This window comes from Dermochelys coriacea, chromosome 9 (genome assembly GCF_009764565.3).
Source record: "Dermochelys coriacea isolate rDerCor1 chromosome 9, rDerCor1.pri.v4, whole genome shotgun sequence".
In the NCBI taxonomy this organism is placed as follows: domain Eukaryota; kingdom Metazoa; phylum Chordata; order Testudines; family Dermochelyidae; genus Dermochelys; species Dermochelys coriacea.
Window position 1 is genome coordinate 62,916,887 of NC_050076.1, and position 20,780 is coordinate 62,937,666.

At 43.9% G+C, this 20,780-nt stretch overlaps 1 protein-coding gene across 1 annotated transcript; it reads right to left on the reverse strand.

Annotated features, from left to right (window-relative positions):
• Window positions 1-1,895: 1,895 nt before the first annotated feature.
• On the reverse strand, window positions 1,896-18,223 carry LOC119861542 (glutamine amidotransferase-like class 1 domain-containing protein 3A, mitochondrial). Its single transcript, XM_038416790.2, has 5 exons — window positions 18,121-18,223; window positions 17,842-17,992; window positions 7,864-8,035; window positions 4,775-4,976; window positions 1,896-4,132 (listed from the first exon to the last, which is right to left on the reverse strand). The coding sequence occupies exons 2-5, from the start codon at window positions 17,947-17,949 to the stop codon at window positions 3,940-3,942; spliced, it is 675 nt and encodes a 224-aa protein (XP_038272718.1). The 5' UTR covers window positions 17,950-17,992; window positions 18,121-18,223; the 3' UTR covers window positions 1,896-3,939.
• Window positions 18,224-20,780: the final 2,557 nt, after the last annotated feature.

Below are 20,780 nucleotides of genomic sequence, written 5' to 3' on the forward strand. Positions count from 1 at the left end.
CTAGTAGGAGAGGACTCCTGCTTTCTGCATGCTAGAGAGTGCCTTGGAGAGCAAGGACTTGTAGAGGCACAGGGACTCCATACAGCTCACTCTGGCCACTGGCAGTTCCCTTGAGATCTATGCATAGCGTCATGGTATTTAATAATAGGGTTTTTGCATGAGGCCTTAAAAATGGAGTGTGACATATTGGGCATAAGTCTGTGTCAAACTGTGAATTCCCTTTGGTTTTGTGAACACCATTTCTGATTGTAACGTTCATTGTGGGCTTCCCTTTACTTGTAAACTCCATATTGGATTACAGCATCCACTTTGTGCTGAAACCCAACCTGGCCCTGACAAGACTGTCTGTTCTAGACACTGCCCTGTTCACGCTGGACTGTAGGACACTTCAAGGAGGGCTAACAATGAGAGAGCCATTAAGGGCCATCAAAGTTGAATGACTCTTTCCTAGTGGAACAATGGGTTTTCTATCAGTAGCGCCATTGACTTTGAATGACTGTCTACCCAGAAGCCTCTTGTGGAGCTGGAGCCTGGGATTCCTCTAGATGAAACACATGGGCAAAAAGGGGGCAAAGATGGGTGCTTTCGAGCCAGGGGCCAGACCACCACCACATGCAAGATGACCAGGCTAAGGAGCGGAAAGGCAGGAAGGACTGTCTAGCCTATGGATTCTGGCCAAACCTAGGACTCGCAGGAAGGGTGAGATCAGACTCTGGGTGTGCATTCAGGACTCGTTTCTTTTTTCCCCAAAATCTGTAACTCTCTAGTGCTTTCAAGGTTAAAAGCGTCTGTAGATAAGAAATTTGTTTGCTAAGCCTGTGCTCCTTGCTTGCCTGCCATCTAGCCCCTGAAAGGGTTAATCAAGCTCAGACTGGTGGAACCCGTAACTAATGTGTATAAACAGCGGTGGGCTCAGGAGGGCTGAGACACTGGTTTCAGGGATAAGGTGTCGGGCTGCAGAGTCCCACATCCCGCGGAAGGGATTCAGACATGAGGCCTGTGCCTTAAAGACTCGGAGCTAGGAACACCACGACCAAGCTCAGATCAGACCCAGTTGGCTTAAGAGCACGTAGGAATCAGAAGTTGGGTCCAGTAACAACAGACTAGTGTCTGTCCAGGGAGGAGGGCTGCACCACGTTATGACATTGAGGTCCTGTCTGGTCTGCATGGATATTAAAGGCAGTTTAAATGAGAGCAGAGGTTTGGGTCTGTGATCTTTGACCAAAATCTCCCTTCACCTCCACTGTGGTGCTGTGTCTTGTTTGCAGGTTGGGTCGTCCTCTTCCCCAGAGATGGTTGCATTTCAGAGGGTGCCATATGTATCTAGTTTGCAAAGCACTCCAGGATCCTTTGGAGTGCAGATTGCTATATAAGTGGAAAATATTTAGTTAGCGGAAAGCAACCAAAATTCCAGAAGCTTATCTACGGTTTTATATCACTTCTCAAGACCAGATTTATGGGGGATCATTTTGGATCTGCTAAGTCAGGACCTCTCTAACTGTGGCTGTCCATTCACCAGTTGGCTAAAGAAATTGAGATATTCCTAGAAGTGCTAGCTAAGTGGGGGTGTATGTTTGACCACATTCTGGGAGGCCAGTGTGTGGTTGTATTATTTGAATTTGTTTCTGTGAATCATGTGTGTATATATACTAGGTTTGTCTCCTGTAGCACAAAAGAAATTCTAACTGTGCTGCAGGCCCATTGCTATAGACTGTAATCAAGTCACCAGTTAAGCTTCTTGCCTTGGTTGTTTTCACGGGGCATGTAACTGGTAGTTCCCTCCATCCCCAGTCCGCTGGAGCGAAGGCAAAGCAATGCAATGCACAGTATTCATTAATATAATGTGAAATACAAAAATAAATTCTGGTGTTCAATCAAACAGAGGCCAGCGTATATAAGATGTTCGTAATTTTATTCAGTAGAAATGACACATTTTTGATATGAATAATGAATACCAGTTCATGTCTAGTATTCAGTGTTGTTAGGGTCTCTTGGGGAATACAAGCCCCGCAGTGTCTTTCAAGGGAATCTAAGTCATCTAAAAATTAAATACTCTTTCCCAACCATAGATGACTGAAATGGATTTAGACTAGGGAAGTCTAACTTTGTCTGGATGAGGAGGAGAACGATGGACTCTGAGGATGGAGCTTTGTACACACATTTTCTTGGGTTAGCTTCCAAGTTCCACAGAAAAAATCAAAAATGAAATTTTGATAGGAAATAGCTCCCTCCTTTGAGGTTTTACTGTCTATGTCAACATGTCTAAGAAACTTTCAAAGCTTACATTCCGTCCCGTTTCCGAGGTGGTGGGGACTGAAGCGTTATGTTTGTGTGTGACACCCCTTTATATGTTGGCAAAGATGCATCAGAAGGGAAAAAAGCCCATTAGTATCAAAATTCTAGGACTTCAGATAAACTGATGGAAATTTCAGGTCAATCCCTCGGAGTCTGGAACAACCCAGAAAACTCCTCTGCCATATAGTAACCTAATGACAATTGCTACATGTCAGGCCACTAGAAGCAGCAGGCGCTGGCCCCCAGCTCCAGTCCCGGGTCCAGCCGTGCCATGGCAGGCGCTGGCCATAGGCACCGATCCCCAGCCCCAGCTGCACAGCAGTGCGTTCCAACCATGGGGCTTTGGGTGCCAACCCCTGGCTCTGGCCACAAGGCAGCAGGTGCTGACCCCCCAGCTCTGGCCATGGAGCTTCATTTGGCCTCTGACCCTATTACCTGCCATGCGGTGGCAGGTGCTGGCCCTGGGCTCAAGCCATGTGGCCTTAGCCCCTGGCACTGATCCCCTGACCCAGCTGCACAGTAGCAGGCGCTGACCCACAGCTCTGTTCCAGGGCTCCGGCCACAGGGTGGAAGGAGCTGGCCCCAGATGCTACCCCCTGGTCCTGGCTGTGCAGCAGCAAGTGCTGGCTTCAGCCATACAGGGTGGGCACTGACTCCTGGCTCCAGCCATGCATTCCTGGGCTCTGGCATCCAACTCCGGTCTCTCGCTGTGCAGCGGCAGGCACTAGCCATGGGCGCTGACAGTTCCGACTGCATGGCAGCGGGCTCTGATCCCTGGCTCTGACCATGCAGTTCCTGTCCACAGCTCTGGGTTCTGGCCCCGGGCACTTAGCCCCAGTCCTGGCCGCATGGCAGCAGACACCAGGCCCTGGCTCTGGCCATGCAACAGTGGGGCTCATCACTTACCCCCATTGCCCCAGGCCCCTGCTGCCTCCCCTGGCCCCACATCCATCCCACCATCGCCTCTTCCCCTGCTGCCTCCCCATCCAGGGCTTAATGGATCCTGGGGCTTTCTGAGAAAAGTGATATTAACAAACATGCAAGTATCACTTCTCCCAGCAGACTTACTAGCTATCTGTGAAAAGTGATACTTGTATGTTTGTTAATATCACTTATCACCTTTCATAACCTCCCAGGTAGCTACTAAGTATGCTGTGATATTAACAAATATACGAATATCACCTTTCACAGCAAGCCCCAGGACCCACTAAGCCGTGGATGAAGGGTGGGGGGGGTTAAAGGGGGAGACAGCATTATTTTATTGAGTCTGCCAAAAACCCCTACAAATACACATTACAATGATTTGGATGTGGCTCTGTGCATATTTAATTGTTTTTCCTAAAGTTAATTAAGTATTTTAGGAAAAAAGTGTCCGTGCAGCCACCAGTGAGAGTTGGTGGCCGCACTCTGAGGCCACCAAAAATTTTGTTGTGAGAACCCTCTGGTCTAGATTTCTCCCTCCTTGGTAGCTAGCAGCAGTCCAATGGGAAAGGGCCCAGTGTGATTATAAATAAGCTTTGTGGCACAAGGGTGTAGGGAGAAAGAGAGCAGTGGCCCACTCTCAGTGGCTGCTCTCCATCGATATGTATTTGAAGTTTATTTCAGAAGACTTGGATTCCCATCATTTTCCAGCATGTTCTGTATTCAGGCAAGTTTCAGCACTTCTTTGATCATCTTTCCAATACCATCATAGACCTCATGGACTGGGGCGTTGCACATGAAGGCACAGGTTGTCACCAGCTTGTTCTTCACATCCACATGAATCTCACCTACATGTTTGTTCATGTGTTTGCAGCCAAGTTCCTTCATGGCCTCTGCAGTCTTTGCATAGGGCCACCTAAAGGAAGAATGAGAATAAACCAGGTGTGTGTAGGTGATCCTGACACAGAGAGATGCTGCCAAGGCCTTAGATGGAAAGGATCCTTTCTCATTAGGTGCTCCACAGCAGTAGCTAGGAGTCTGCCATTGTTAAATGAATACCCCTCAGGTAAGAGACCACTGTGTGAAAGACAGTGTGTACTGTGGCAGAGGAATTCCTCAGAAGTCAAGAAATTAAGCAAACTTTATATGCTCCCTCTCCCTCGCTAAAGTAATCAAAAGTCTCAGTAAATTTAAACATTAAGACCATAGCGTCCCTCGGTAAAGCTACAGGTAGCCCCCCTCCCCCCATGTACCTGTACTGGGTTATTGACCAACTCTTCTCAAACAAGTTAACCTCCCTCAAACAGCAGATAGCACAATAGATTTCCTGCCATTGGGATAATTCAGCCCCAGCTTTGAGGCCCTTTACTGCGATGTTCTCAGCCTGGTTAGCAGAGGAGAAGAGGTATTATGGCAGTATGTACCATAAATGACATAATGAGCATTGTGAATCAATAGCCTGGTGTCTTTTCTACCCTTGAATTGTGAGAGAAGTGGACCGGTGTGCTGCATTGATCCTTCAAGGTCAGATTTTGCACTAGGGCTCTGTGACACTTACTTTTCACATTCTTTGTCCTGTCCAACCGTCAGCTCACATCCTGGGAAGATTTTGGCTGCCAGGACTGGGGAGATGCAGCACATGCCAATAGGTTTCTTGGCAGCATGGAATGCCTTCAAAGTGTCCTCCACAACTTTAGAGACCGTGCAGTTCTTCCCCTGTGTTGCCCAAGTACTGAGGTTCTTAGCCACTCCAAAACCACCTCAGAATAGGGAAACAGGTTAAAAATAGGTGATTGTTTGAATGTAGGATTTTTTTTTTTTTTTTGCCAACTGAGCTATTTCACTAAAATGCTTAAGTGGGTGTGGTGCAGCGTGGCATTTGTCCATCGTCTAAACATATTTCAGTAAAACCTCAGCAAGCCACCACATTATCTGAATACCTGCAGCTCCCTCTTAGGCCTGGCATAGCTAAGTCAGTTAGCTAAATCACACTCTTGACAGGTATAACAATGCCGGCAAAAGAAAAGAAAAGCAGAGACAGTTTCTACCAGCTGACGAGTACCTTATTCAGTATCGCTTATTTAATTCAGGCAACTGGTATAAGCTGTACTGGCACCAGAACTCTTTTGCCAGTATAAACTGCATCACTGCTACATGGGTTTGCTGATATAGCTCGACTGGTGTAGTTACACTGGCAAACTAGTACAAACAAGGCTGTAAGTCTTACCTGCCAATTACCGGCCAATAGAAACTGCAAAGAATCCTCGTGCTCTCTATACAAAGTTCATCTGGAGATGTATCAGTGCTTTATTCACCAACCCATTCTCTTATTTTTCTAAATTTATGGTGCAACATGTTGCCAAAATAGTTCTTCTAATTAAATCCTCATCTAGGGTCTGATCCTGTGCTCAATGAAGTCAACAGCCACACTTCCATTAGTTACAACAGATTCAGGAGTGATTGAGCTTTTTGTCATTTGCTCTTCCATTATCCCTCTGTGATTCTCCTGTCTGTGCTAATGGCTGTACCAGGTACATCTTGATGATGTTATCTATTAAAGTCAAGGAAAGAGAAACATGGCAGGTACTATGGTGGACCGTAAATAGTGTGGCCCACTGACTAGAGCACTGAGGGGGTCAGCAAACGTGGACAAGGGGGATCCAGTGGAAATAATGTACTTAGATTTTCAGAAAGCCTTTGACAAGGTCCCTCAGCAAAGGCTCTTATGTAAATTAAGTTGTCATGGGACAAGAGGGATGATCCCTTCATGGATTGAGAACTGGTTAAAAGACAGGGAACAAGAAGTAGGAATAAATGGTAAATTTTCAGAATGGAAAGGGGTAGTGGTGTTCCCCAAGGGTAAATCCTAGGACCAATTCTATTCAACCTATTCATAAATGATCTGGAGAAAGGGGTAAACAGTGAGGTGGCAAAGTTTGCAGATGATACTAAACTGCTCAAGATAGTCAAGACCAAAGCAGACTATGAAGAACTTCAAAAAGATCTCACAAAACTAAGTGATTGAGCAACAAAATGGCAAATGAAATTTAATGTGGATAAATATAAAGTAGTGCACATTGGAAAAAATAACCCCAACTATACATACAATATGATGGGGGCTAATTTAGCTACAACTAATCAGGAGAAAGATCTTGGAGTCATCGTGGATAGTTCTCTGAAGACGTCCACGCAGTGTGCAGCGGCAGTCAAAAAAGCAAACAGGATGTTAGGATTCATTAAAAAAGGGATAGAGAATAAGACGGAAAATATTTTATTGCCCTTATATAAATCCATGGTACCACCCACATCTTGAATACTGAGTACAGATGTGGTCCCCTCATCTCAAAAAAGAGATAGTGGAATTAGAAAAGGTTCAGAAAAGGGCAACTAAAATGATTAGGCGTTTGGAACTGGTCCCATATGAGGAGAGATTAAAGAGGCTAGGACTTTTCAGCTTGGAAAAGAGGAGACTAAGGAGGGATATGATAGAGATATCTAAAATCATGAGTGGTGTGGAGAAAGTGAATAAGAAAAAGTTATTTACTTGTTCCCATAATATAAGAACTAAGGGCCACCAAATGAAATGAATGGGTAGTAGGTTTAAAACAAATAAAAGGAAGTTCTTCTTCACTCAGCGCACAGTCAACCTGTGGAACTCCTTGCCTGAGGAGGTTGTGACTAACAGGGTTTAAAAGAGAACTGGATAAATTCATGGATGGCTATTAGCCAGGATGGGTAAGGAACGGTGTCCCTAGCCTCTGTTTGTCAGAGAGTGGAAATGGATGACAGGAGAGAGATCACTTGATCATTACATGTTAGGGTCACTCCCTCTGGGGCACCTGGCATTGGCCACTGTCGGTAGACAGGATACTGGGCTGAATGGACCTTTGGTCTGACCTAGTATGGCCATTCTTATGTTCTTATGAAGTGAGACTCAGGAGGACTGGCCTGTAGTTCTGGCTCTGCCATTGGTCTGTAGGGTGACTTAGAATGAGTCCCTTCACTTCTCTAAGCCTCAGTTTCCCCATCGGTAAAATGGGGATAATGATACTGAAGCTTTCTGTAAAGCGCTTGAGATCTACCAGTGAAAAACTCTAGATGAGAGCTGGGTATAATTATTTCCACCTCTTCTCCCTAATAAGCACCTTCACTTCTACATCCAGTTAAAACAGAAGTCACATCAAATCACTTCTATGCCAAGCAGTCTGTTAGTGCAGCTCTCCTAGTGTGCTGCTGCTTTTCTTTAGGGCAACAAATCCTTTTTCTCCCAACCTCCAAAAACCACCAACAACAAAAAAACTCCTCTTCCTGGTGACTCATGGTGGGGCCTCTCCAGGTTATGCCAATGGAGAGCTGCTCCCTTCCATGGGATCTTTAAGGGCATGTCTACGCATCAGCTGAGAGGGTGTTTCTCAGCACAGGTAGGCAGACGCACTCTAGCTCTGCTTAAGCTAGCATGCTAAAAATAGCGTGTGGTCTCGGCGGTTCATGCTAGCCACTCGAGTACAATCCTGCCCAACCCTCCGGGTAGAGACCCATGCAGCTAGCCTGTGCTGCCATGGCCACACTGCTATTTTTAATCCACTAGCATGAGCAGAGCTAGTGCTTGTCTGCTTACCCATGCTGGGAGTCCACAATCAGCTCTACCTGGTATGATCAGGGCATCCAGTTCCTTGACATTCAGCGTGGCTAGGTCCTTGATGTTGCCTCTGGCGATTCTGGCACTCTCGACCAGCACGTTGCGTTTCTCCTGAGTTGGCTGCCCTTTCACGTGGTCCACCACGTGCATCTGCTCTACATCTGGAGCATAGAACTCCCCCTGGGACAGAAGAGATGGAAAGGTCTGTTATCTTAAGACTAACAGCAGGGTATGGTTCCTAAGCAGTATCAGACTTTGTGTAGTGAATGAGGGTGGTTTGGTTGCTGAGTCAGAGGGAATTTGACAACGAACCACAAGAGCAATATGCCAATAGATCTGAGCAGCCCTCTGAGCTCAAATGCTGACCAGTGACCAGGCTATTGATATGATAGCATATTGTCACAATAAGAAGAGAAATTTTTTTTTAACTTCTTGGGCATTGGGTGGACATTTTTTTCAGTGAAAATGCAGATTTGGTGACCTTGAAACATTGTGTGAATTCATGTTGACTGTCAAATTGTTTCAATGTTTTCAAAATACAACATTTCAAGTTTCTGGTTTGAAATGACTTTTAATTTCAAAATTTCCTTTGATTTTATTTTTTAAATAATTTAAAAATAATTTAAAATATTTGACGCTGAAACAAAACGTTTCAGTTTTGTCAAAAAAAATCATCACATTTGACCTGAAATGAAAATTTCAACTTTCTGATTTGCCAACAATTAAAAAAAAATTAGGGCTGTCGATTAATCGCAGTTAACTCACGCAATTAACTCAAAAAAATTAATCGCGATTAATTGCATTGTTAAACAGTAGAATACCAATAGAAATTTATTAAATATTTTTGGATGTTTTTCTACATTTTCAAATATATTGATTTCTATTACAGCACAGAATACAAAGTATACAGTGCTTACTTTATATTATTAATTTTGATTACAAAGATTTGCCCTGTAAAAATGATAAACAAAAGAAATAGTATTTTTCAATTAACCTCATACAGGTATTGTAGTGCAATCTATCGTGAAAGTGTAAATTATAAATGTAGATTTTTTTTGTAACATAACTGCACTCAAAAACAAAACAATGTAAAACTTTAGAGCTTACAAGTCCACTCAGACGTATTTCTTGTTCAGCCAATTGCTAAGACAAACAAGTTTGTTTATATTTACGGGAGATACTGCTGCCTGCTTCTTATTTACAACGTCACCTGAAATTGAGAACAGGTGTTTGCATGGCACTTTTGTAGCCAGTGTTGCAAGGTATTTATGTGCTAGACATGCTAAACATTCGTATGCCCCTTCATGCTTCGGCCACCATTCCAGAGGACATGCTTCCATGCTGATGAGGCTTGTTTAAAAAAAAAAACTCATTAATTAAATTTGTGACTGAGCTCCTTGAGGGAGAATTGTATGTCTCCTGCTTTGTTTTACCCGCATTCTGCCATGTTATAGCAGTCTCGGATGATGACTCAGCACATGTTCGTTTTAAGAACACTTTCACAGCAGAAGTACACAAAGGTACCAATAAGAAAAGGAGTACTTGTGGCACCTTAGAGACTAACAAATTTATTAGAGCATAAGCTTTCGTGAGCTACAGCTCACTTCATCGGATGCATTTGGTGGAAAAAACAGAGGAGAGATTTATATACACACACACAGAGAACATGAAACAATGGGTTTATCATACACACTGTAAGGAGAGTGATCACTTAAGATAAGCCATCACCAACAGCAGGGGGGGGAAGGAGGAAAACCTTTCATGGTGACAAGCAGGTAGGCTAATTCCAGCAGTTAACAAGAATATCAGAGGAACAGTGGGGGGTGGGGTGGGAGGGAGAAATACCATGGGGAAACAGTTTTACTTTGTGTAATGACTCATCCATTCCCAGTCTCTATTCAAGCCTAAGTTAATTGTATCCAGTTTGCAAATTAATTCCAATTCAGCAGTCTCTCGTTGGAGTCTGTTTTTGAAGCTTTTTGTTGAAGAATAGCCACTCTTAGGTCTGTGATCGAGTGACCAGAGAGATTGAAGTGTTCTCCAACTGGTTTTTGAATGTTATAATTCTTGACGTCTGATTTGTGTCCATTCATTCTTTTACGTAGAGACTGTCCAGTTTGGCCAATGTACATGGCAGAGGGGCATTGCTGGCACATGATGGCATATATCACATTGGTAGATGCACAGGTGAACGAGCCTCTGATGGTGTGGCTGATGTGATTAGGCCCTATGATGGTATCCCCTGAATAGATATGTGGACAGAGTTGGCAACGGGCTTTGTTGCAAGGATAGGTTCCTGGGTTAGTGGTTCTGTTGTGTGGTGTGTGGTTGCTGGTGAGTATTTGCTTCAGATTGGGGGCTGTCTGTAAGCAAGGACTGGTCTGTCTCCCAAGATCTGAGAGAGCGATGGCTCGTCCTTCAGGATAGGTTGTAGATCCTTGATGATGCGTTGGAGGGGTTTTAGTTGGGGGCTGAAGGTGATGGCTAGTGGCGTTCTGTTGTTTTCTTTGTTGGGCCTGTCCTGTAGTAGGTGACTTCTGGGTACTCTTCTGGCTCTGTCAATCTGTTTCTTCACTTCAGCAGGTGGGTACTGTAGTTGTAGGAATGCATGATAGAGATCTTGTAGGTGTTTGTCTCTGTCTGAGGGGTTGGAGCAAATGCGGTTATATCGTAGCGCTTGGCTGTAGACAATGGATCGAGTGGTATGATCTGGATGAAAGCTAGAGGCATGTAGGTAGGAATAGCGGTCAGTAGGTTTCCGATATAGGGTGGTGTTTATGTGACCATCGCTTATTAGCACCGTAGTGTCCAGGAAGTGGATCTCTTGTGTGGACTGGTCCAGGCTCAGGTTGATGGTGGGATGGAAATTGTTGAAATCATGGTGGAATTCCTCAAGAGCTTCTTTTCCATGGGTCCAGATGATGAAGATGTCATCAATGTAGCGCAAGTAGAGTAGGGGCATTAGGGAACGAGAGCTGAGGAAGCGTTGTTCTAAGTCAGCCATAAAAATGTTGGCATACTGTGGGGCCATGCGGGTACCCATCGCAGTGCCGCTGATTTGAAGGAATACATTGTCACCAAATGTGAAATAGTTATGGGTCAGGACAAAGTCACAAAGTTCTGCCACCAGGTTAGCCGTGACAGTATCGGGGATACTGTTCCTGACGGCTTGTAGTCCATCTTTGTGTGGAATGTTGGTGTAGAGGGCTTCTACATCCATAGTGGCTAGGATGGTGTTTTTAGGAAGATCACCAATGGACTGTAGTTTCCTCAGGAAATCGGTGGTGTCTCGAAGATAGCTGGGAGTGCTGGTAACGAAGGGCCTGAGGAGGGAGTCTACATAGCCAGACAATCCTGCTGTCAGGGTGCCAATGCCTGAGATGATGGGGCGTCCAGGATTTCCAGGTTTATGGATCTTGGGTAGCAGATAGAATACCCCAGGTCCTGGCTCCAGGGGTGTGTCTGTGCGGATTTGTTCTTGTGCTTTTTCAGGGAGTTTCTTGAGCAAATGCTGTAGTTTCTTTTGGTAACTCTCAGTGGGATCAGAGGGTAATGGCTTGTAGAAAGTGGTGTTGGAGAGCTGCCTAGTAGCCTCTTGTTCATACTCTGACCTATTCATGATGACGACAGCACCTCCTTTGTCAGCCTTTTTGATTATGATGTCAGAGTTGTTTCTGAGGCTGTGGATGGCACTGTGTTCTGCATGGCTGAGGTTATGGGGTAAGCGATGCTGCTTTTCCACAATTTCAACTCGTGCACGTCGGCGGAAGCAGTCTATGTAGAAATCCAGGCTGCTGTTTCGACCTTCAGGAGGAGTCCACCTAGAATCCTTCTTTTTGTAGTGTTGGCAGGAAGGTCTCTGTGGGTTAATATGTTGGTCAGAGGTGTGTTGGAAATATTCCTTGAGTCTGAGACGTCGAAAATAGGATTCTAGGTCACCACAGAACTGTATCATGTTCGTGGGGGTGGAGGGGCAAAAGGAGAGGCCCCGAGATAGGACAGATTCTTCCGCTGGGCTAAGAGTATAGTTGGATAGATTAACAATATTGCTGGGTGGGTTACGGGAACCATTGTTGTGGCCCCTTGTGGCATATAGTAGTTTAGATAGCTTAGTGTCCTTTTTCTTTTGTAGAGAATCAAAGTGTGTTTTGTAAATGGCTTGTCTAGTTTTTGTAAAGTCCAGCCACGAGGAAGTTTGTGTGGAAGGTTGGTTCTTTATGAGAGTATCCAGTTTTGAGAGCTCATTCTTAATCTTTCCCTGTTTGCTGTAGAGGATGTTGATCAGGTGGTTCCGCAGTTTCCTTGAGAGTGTGTGGCACAAGCTGTCAGCATAGTCTGTGTGGTATGTAGATTGTAATGGATTTTTTACCTTCAGTCCTTTCGGTATGATGTCCAGGACACTAAGCTATCTAAACTACTATATGCCACAAGGGGCCACAACAATGGTTCCCGTAACCCACCCAGCAATATTGTTAATCTATCCAACTATACTCTTAGCCCAGCGGAAGAATCTGTCCTATCTCGGGGCCTCTCCTTTTGCCCCTCCACCCCCACGAACATGATACAGTTCTGTGGTGACCTAGAATCCTATTTTCGACGTCTCAGACTCAAGGAATATTTCCAACACACCTCTGACCAACATATTAACCCACAGAGACCTTCCTGCCAACACTACAAAAAGAAGGATTCTAGGTGGACTCCTCCTGAAGGTCGAAACAGCAGCCTGGATTTCTACATAGACTGCTTCCGCCGACGTGCACGAGTTGAAATTGTGGAAAAGCAGCATCGCTTACCCCATAACCTCAGCCATGCAGAACACAGTGCCATCCACAGCCTCAGAAACAACTCTGACATCATAATCAAAAAGGCTGACAAAGGAGGTGCTGTCGTCATCATGAATAGGTCAGAGTATGAACAAGAGGCTACTAGGCAGCTCTCCAACACCACTTTCTACAAGCCATTACCCTCTGATCCCACTGAGAGTTACCAAAAGAAACTACAGCATTTGCTCAAGAAACTCCCTGAAAAAGCACAAGAACAAATCCGCACAGACACACCCCTGGAGCCAGGACCTGGGGTATTCTATCTGCTACCCAAGATCCATAAACCTGGAAATCCTGGACGCCCCATCATCTCAGGCATTGGCACCCTGACAGCAGGATTGTCTGGCTATGTAGACTCCCTCCTCAGGCCCTTCGTTACCAGCACTCCCAGCTATCTTCGAGACACCACCGATTTCCTGAGGAAACTACAGTCCATTGGTGATCTTCCTAAAAACACCATCCTAGCCACTATGGATGTAGAAGCCCTCTACACCAACATTCCACACAAAGATGGACTACAAGCCGTCAGGAACAGTATCCCCGATACTGTCACGGCTAACCTGGTGGCAGAACTTTGTGACTTTGTCCTGACCCATAACTATTTCACATTTGGTGACAATGTATTCCTTCAAATCAGCGGCACTGCGATGGGTACCCGCATGGCCCCACAGTATGCCAACATTTTTATGGCTGACTTAGAACAACGCTTCCTCAGCTCTCGTTCCCTAATGCCCCTACTCTACTTGCGCTACATTGATGACATCTTCATCATCTGGACCCATGGAAAAGAAGCTCTTGAGGAATTCCACCATGATTTCAACAATTTCCATCCCACCATCAACCTGAGCCTGGACCAGTCCACACAAGAGATCCACTTCCTGGACACTACGGTGCTAATAAGCGATGGTCACATAAACACCACCCTATATCGGAAACCTACTGACCGCTATTCCTACCTACATGCCTCTAGCTTTCATCCAGATCATACCACTCGATCCATTGTCTACAGCCAAGCGCTACGATATAACCGCATTTGCTCCAACCCCTCAGACAGAGACAAACACCTACAAGATCTCTATCATGCATTCCTACAACTACAGTACCCACCTGCTGAAGTGAAGAAACAGATTGACAGAGCCAGAAGAGTACCCAGAAGTCACCTACTACAGGACAGGCCCAACAAAGAAAACAACAGAACGCCACTAGCCATCACCTTCAGCCCCCAACTAAAACCCCTCCAACGCATCATCAAGGATCTACAACCTATCCTGAAGGACGAGCCATCGCTCTCTCAGATCTTGGGAGACAGACCAGTCCTTGCTTACAGACAGCCCCCCAATCTGAAGCAAATACTCACCAGCAACCACACACCACACAACAGAACCACTAACCCAGGAACCTATCCTTGCAACAAAGCCCGTTGCCAACTCTGTCCACATATCTATTCAGGGGATACCATCATAGGGCCTAATCACATCAGCCACACCATCAGAGGCTCGTTCACCTGTGCATCTACCAATGTGATATATGCCATCATGTGCCAGCAATGCCCCTCTGCCATGTACATTGGCCAAACTGGACAGTCTCTACGTAAAAGAATGAATGGACACAAATCAGACGTCAAGAATTATAACATTCAAAAACCAGTTGGAGAACACTTCAATCTCTCTGGTCACTCGATCACAGACCTAAGAGTGGCTATTCTTCAACAAAAAAGCTTCAAAAACAGACTCCAACGAGAGACTGCTGAATTGGAATTAATTTGCAAACTGGATACAATTAACTTAGGCTTGAATAGAGACTGGGAATGGATGAGTCATTACACAAAGTAAAACTGTTTCCCCATGGTATTTCTCCCTCCCACCCCACCCCCCACTGTTCCTCTGATATTCTTGTTAACTGCTGGAATTAGCCTACCTGCTTGTCACCATGAAAGGTTTTCCTCCTTCCCCCCCCTGCTGTTGGTGATGGCTTATCTTAAGTGATCACTCTCCTTACAGTGTGTATGATAAACCCATTGTTTCATGTTCTCTGTGTGTGTGTATATAAATCTCTCCTCTGTTTTTTCCACCAAATGCATCCGATGAAGTGAGCTGTAGCTCACGAAAGCTTATGCTCTAATAAATTTGTTAGTCTCTAAGGTGCCACAAGTACTCCTTTTCTTTTTGCGAATACAGACTAACACGGCTGCTACTCTGAAAGGTACCAATGTGAGATTTCTAAAAATAACTACAGCACTCGACCCAAGGTTTAAGAATCTGAAGTGCCATCCAAATTCTGAGAGGGACAAAGTGTGGAGCATGCTTTCAGAAATCTTAAAAAAACAACACTCAGATGCGGAAACTACAGAACCCGAACCACCAAAAAAAAAAATCAACCTTCTGCTTGTGGCATCTGACTCAGATGATGAAAATGAACATGCGATGGTCCATTCTGCTTTGGATCGTTCTTGAGCAGAATCCATCATCAGCATGGACGCATGTTCTCTAGAATGGTAGTTGAAGCATGAAGGGACATATGAATCTTTAATGCATCTGGCACGTAAATATCTTGTGATGCTGGCAACAACAGTGCCATGAGAACACCTGTTCTCACTTTCAGGTGACATTGTGAACAAGAAGCCGGCAGCATTATCTCCTGCAAATGTAAACAAACTTGTTTGTCTGAGCTATTAGTTGAAGTAGGACTGAGTGGACTTGTAGGCTGTAAAGTTTTACATTGTTTTATTTTTGAATACAATTTTTTTGTACATAATTCTACATTTGTAAGTTCAACTTTCATGATGTTAAAGAGATTGCTCTAGAATACTTGTATTAGGTGAACTGAAAAATACTGTTTCTTTTGTTTTTTACAGTGCAAATATTTGTAATAAAAATAAATATAAAGTGAGCACTGTACACTTTGTGTTGTAATTGAAATCAATATATTTGAAAATGTAAAAAACATCAAAAAATTTAAATAAATGGTATTCTATTATTGTTTAACAGCATGATTAATTTTTTTAATCACACAATTAATTGTGATTAATTTTTTAATCACTTGACAGCCCTAAAAATATTTATTGTTCTTACCCAAAATAATATTTTTGGGGGGCTTTTTGAAATTGCCAGTGAACCAAAAAGTCTGTTACTCTCTCAGTGTTAATCTGAGCTAGTGTCAGACAAAGAGGTAGGACTGCCCCCAGCCTGTTCATTCCTTTGAAATAAGCATCACCCAAGAGACAAGGTGGATGAGGTAATCTCTTTCATTGGACCAACTCTGATGGCGAAAGAGACACACTTACACAGAGCTCTTCTTCAGAAGTTGGTCCAATGAAAGGGATTACCTCACCCACTTTGTCCCTGTACTATCCTGGGACACACATGGCTACAAGTTACAACAACACTGCAAACAAGTATCACCTGAGGCTGTCCTAGGTAAGATTGGAGTCTGGAAATGGACAATGCTAAATGGGCTTATTGTTTCACTACTCCCATAAAAGCTCCCACATGACACAACTAAAATAGTGACCAAATTCTTCTCTCAGTTACACCAATGCAAATCTAGTACAACTGCTGAAATTACCTGGTCCAAAACTGATGTAATACCGTGGAAAAATCAGACCCATTGACTTCAGTGGAGCTATACATCTACATATCTGGAATAGTTTCACACAACTTAAAGGTGTTACTCCAGATTTTCACTAGGGTAACAGAACAGAATGTGGCTACACTGCTTAGGCTGGAAGGGAAAAAGATTGGGCAGCAATGCCCTTCTCCCCCAAAACCAAGAACAACAGAGGCTGGAATCTTCTTCCAGCAAGATTGTTACAATTTGTTAGATCCTGGATTTTCTTTCAGTTAGAAAGGTTTTCTTCTTTCTAAGGGAGGGTCAAAAGAAAGCTGGAGCTTCAGTTCCCCTGTATCACCCTGGGTAGAAGTTCATTACAGTACACTAGCTCCCTACCAAAAAGAAAAGGAGTACTTGTGGCACCTTAGAGACTAACAAATTTATTAGAGCATAAGCTTTCGTGAGCTACAGCTCACTTCATCGGATGCATTTGGTGGAAAAAACAGAGCTCTCTACCAGTAAAGGGAAAAATAGTCCTAACTTTTATGGAGGAAAAGTTATACCAGTTTCCTCCATCAGAGGGCTCCTTAGGTTAAGGGATGAAGAAGGGACCAGCAGAACTCTGAATAGTCTTTCAGTTTTGTGCAAGAGGGAAAGTGAAAAATACAGGAGGAAAAAAACAAGAGGAGAAAATACAGTCTAAGAAAGAGGGAGACAGACACCTTTTTTTGTAAACAGGAATTGAGAACGTGAACCTTGAAACCTTTGTTAGATCCTTAGCTGATGTAAAAGAGCATTGTTCCATTGACTTTAAAGGAGCAACAATCACTTATAGAAGCTGAGGATTGGGCCCAGATTTGTCCTCTGCTGGGAGCAAAGGGTGATCTCATGCAGTGTTCTTGCACTCAGACAATTTGGCTACAGATACTAATTCTGTATTACCAGCTTCTTGCTGCCTCTATGATTTTCTGTTTCAGATTAACTGGCAAGAGCCCTTTCAGTGGCTTCTGTTTTTATTTTCTGCTTCAAAAAGGAATTTAAAATGCAGGTGTGGCAGCTGGCCACTTAAAAGAAACAGAGAGAGAACTGCAGAAGTGAGCAAATGTCTAGGTCAAAAAGAACTGCAGCGTAGCAGAGGAGGACATATTAGGGAAATTGCTTAAAGAGATTTAGATTTTCATGGATACAATCGAGTCAAGTCAGTCCAAATTCTACTGCAAGAGTTCTGGGTGCTAAAGTGGTGAGCTCTGGATAGAAGAAGAAAGATATAGAAATAAGAGACTACCTAAGGGTTTTCTAATCACATTCCCGTAGTGATCAAGTTTCTGGGTACACGAATACAAGTACAAATACACGAATCTGGGTACAAGTACACAAATCTTGATAGATAGACAGTCTCTTATCTAGATTTTTGTACTGCACCCACCACCTGATCACTAGGGCAATTTGATTATCTCAGCAGCAACTGGAAATAACACCTAAGGAAACTATAACTTACTGCTCCAATGATTCCAAAAATGATTCCTGCAGTGGAGGAGATGGTAAAGAGCAGCCTAGGGCAAAAGGATATGTAGCCAAGATAGACCTAGGCCCCAGAGCCAGAGTGCTTCTTACCTGTGCCCCCTCTCTGCTGAGATGCACCAGCACAGCAGAAGACTCATGGATTTCACTGCCGTCGTACACCCCGCAGCCGGACAGAACAATGGCTACCTTCTTGCCCATGTTCGGACTCAGAGTAGGTGGATTCTCTGGGAGGCTAGAGTTGCTGCATCCGATGAAGTGAGCTGTAGCCCACGAAAGCTTATGCTCAAATAAATTTGTTAGTCTCTAAGGTGCCACAAGTACTCCTTTTCTTTTTGCGAATACAGACTAACACGGCTGCTACTCTGAAACCTGTGTCTCTCTGTTCACTGCCCTGAGCCTTTTATAGCAGGAGATCCCGCCCCAGGACAAGGTGGGGCCGTATGGGCTGGACAGAGCCCTTTACTGGTAGGAAGTTTCGTATTTCTCCAAAGCAGGCTTTGATCTGTACATAAATGTTGTGCAATCAGCAGCTCCTTGTTAGCTCTCCTTGTGCTTTGCCACAGGGGGAATTACCAGTTAGCCGGAGCTGTTTGTTGGCTACCCGCGCTCATCTTTCCTTTCTCAATCTATTATCAATTGTGTTGCAGACTAATGCAGAGACTTTTATATGTATAATGGCATGTAACAGAGCCATGCACTCGGCCAAGTGCACTCCTAGTTTAAATCCATTTCAGTCAGTGCAGTTACACCAGGATGTACTTTTTAAATATTTTTGCTGCACAGGCAGTGTTCCCTTTCCATTGTTAAATGTCCTCCGTCTCTAAGCTCGGTCTCCAAACATTAAGCTTTCTATAGACCGATCTGTTAATTCTCTGGACTTTGGGCCATGAATTTAGAAACATGGGTCTCAGTTCTCTGCACCTTCACACTAGCTTTACACTAATGTAACTCCACTGACTACAGTAAAAATGGTGTTATAGAGGCAAGGGCCTAGGAAAATCCATCAACCTGAGCAATCATCATTATGATACACCCACCATTCTTTCACTTTATAGGGATGCTCTCAGCATGAGGAGGTGCCTACATTTCCATTCCTTAAAGGCAGGTAAGTCTCGTGCAGCATCCTAAATAATGTTAGATAGTCTCCTGAGATTATTTATGAAATACCTCTTGTTTGGGTCTCTTTTGAGATATAACTTTCTTTAACAAAAATGCAGTTTGGGGTGCTAATTATCTGTTACAAGTAAGTACAGGGTGCCCATCACCACAGTATCTGTGTCTGCAGTTATTACTGGCATACTTTAAAAAAACAATGACACCAGGCACTATGTGTTCATGGCTATTCCATTTATAAACCAGAATAAGCAGCGCAAACATTAGAGAGGGAGAAAAGTCCAATTAAGCTCCATTTAATCCCAATGTACTTTTGGTCCCTATGCTGCTTTTACTAGTCCCAACGCAGGTGACCTGCATCATGGGTGTGGAAAAACCCAGCTGGTATCTATGGATGCAAATAGTGTGCAAATTCACTCCTTCCTGGTTTAAATACAAAACTGCCAAGTCATGCTGTAGTTGAAAAAATGATTAGTTCTTCCTCCTTCAGACAGTTAGATGGAGTCATATTACTGAGTAAATATAGCATGGGAAAGGTGGCAGATCCAAATAAATCTAGTGCACACTGCAAACATAATCCATTTGCGTATGTTACAAACTGGCCAAACTGTCTCCCATTTTACAATACCTCCCCATGCTAAATGGTGCTGATGCCACTGCATGCCTGTTTATCATATATAAGGGCCTGAGCCAACCCCTGTTAAAGTCAATTAAGAATGGGCTTGTCTACAGATGGAGTGACTCCAGAATAGCTATTCATGTATTCCAGAATAACTACTCTTGGTTAAGAGTGCCTTACTCCAGATTATTTTAATCCACTTTGGGTAAGAGTGTCTACACATGGAGTTATCAGGAATAGCTATAGCACTTTAAATTCACACTCTTTGTTAATCTGAATTAACTTTCAAGTGTAAACAAGCCCAAAAGTATCCCACTGACTTGAAAGGGCTTTATGCTGTCAAAAAGGGGTTAGTACAATTAAATGTAATCTTTGCCTCAGGCGTTTAATGAAAACCAATTTGGGAGCAGTAATGGGGAATTAAACTGCTCTAGAGGGGAGATTCTGGGATGAAGCACAGCACAGAACTCGGAGCCTTTAAAAACACTAACATTTGATCATACTCAGCTGTCATCATGACCTCAATCCTGAGAAGTGCTGAGTGCCCCCAATGTAACTAAAGTCCATGAAGATTCAGCAGGAGCTCAGTTCCTCACAGGATTGGTATGTTAGTAATTATGTAGATGTAAATCGGTGGGAGGGAGCGTTTAAATGCTAGCCAATGCTGTAGAAATTTTCCCACAAAGCTCTATTAAGGCCTCTGCTTACCACTGTTTTCTGACCAACTTCCACTTGATGTGTAACTAACATCACTACTTAAGGCCATATCTGGATTTGACCCAATAGATACATGATTCACTGTGAGCACCTGAATTGCTGTTTGGTTCTGGTCTGTTTGAGCGTCTTTGCCTTTTGTGGCTGTTACTTATTCTGCCATGGCCCCTTCACTTCTCTTGCAGGCTGTATTCATCAAGTGATTCCTCAGTAAATGTGTCTCTGAGACTATCCTATCTGTGAACTCCTCAGACTAACATGACATTGCTTTTATAAGACAGGCTGTCACATAATGGACAATGGTCTGACCTGGCAGCTACTTTCTTATAAAGAAAATGTGATGTTCTAATGCAGATCGCAGCTATTCTTGGCATTTAAAATGCCTTTGTCGAGCAGTTCATAGCCCCCTTCACACTCCCACTGGAATGTAGGATAGCTGTCCCACACATCTGGCCATCCCATGAGTATCCATATACAGGACTTCACCCTCTGCCATTTTTCTGCAGTGTCACGTGCTTTGAGGAACATTTGGAAGGGTAGCAACCATCTTCTCCAGTTCTCTGCCAGTTTCCCTTTTGGACTG

What these genes read in the sequence shown, in the direction of transcription:
- LOC119861542 (XM_038416790.2), bottom strand. Translation starts at nt 17,949, where the DNA reads ATGGGCAAGAAGGTAGCCATTGTTCTGTCCGGCTGCGGGGTGTACGAC. An exon ending in TCAGCAGAGAGGGGGCACAG is followed by an intron (nt 8,036 to 17,841) that starts GTAAGAAGCACT and finishes CTTCTGTCCCAG; the next exon opens with GGGGAGTTCTATGCTCCAGA. An exon ending in GGATGCCCTGATCATACCAG is followed by an intron (nt 4,977 to 7,863) that starts GTAGAGCTGATT and finishes CCCTATTCTGAG; the next exon opens with GTGGTTTTGGAGTGGCTAAG.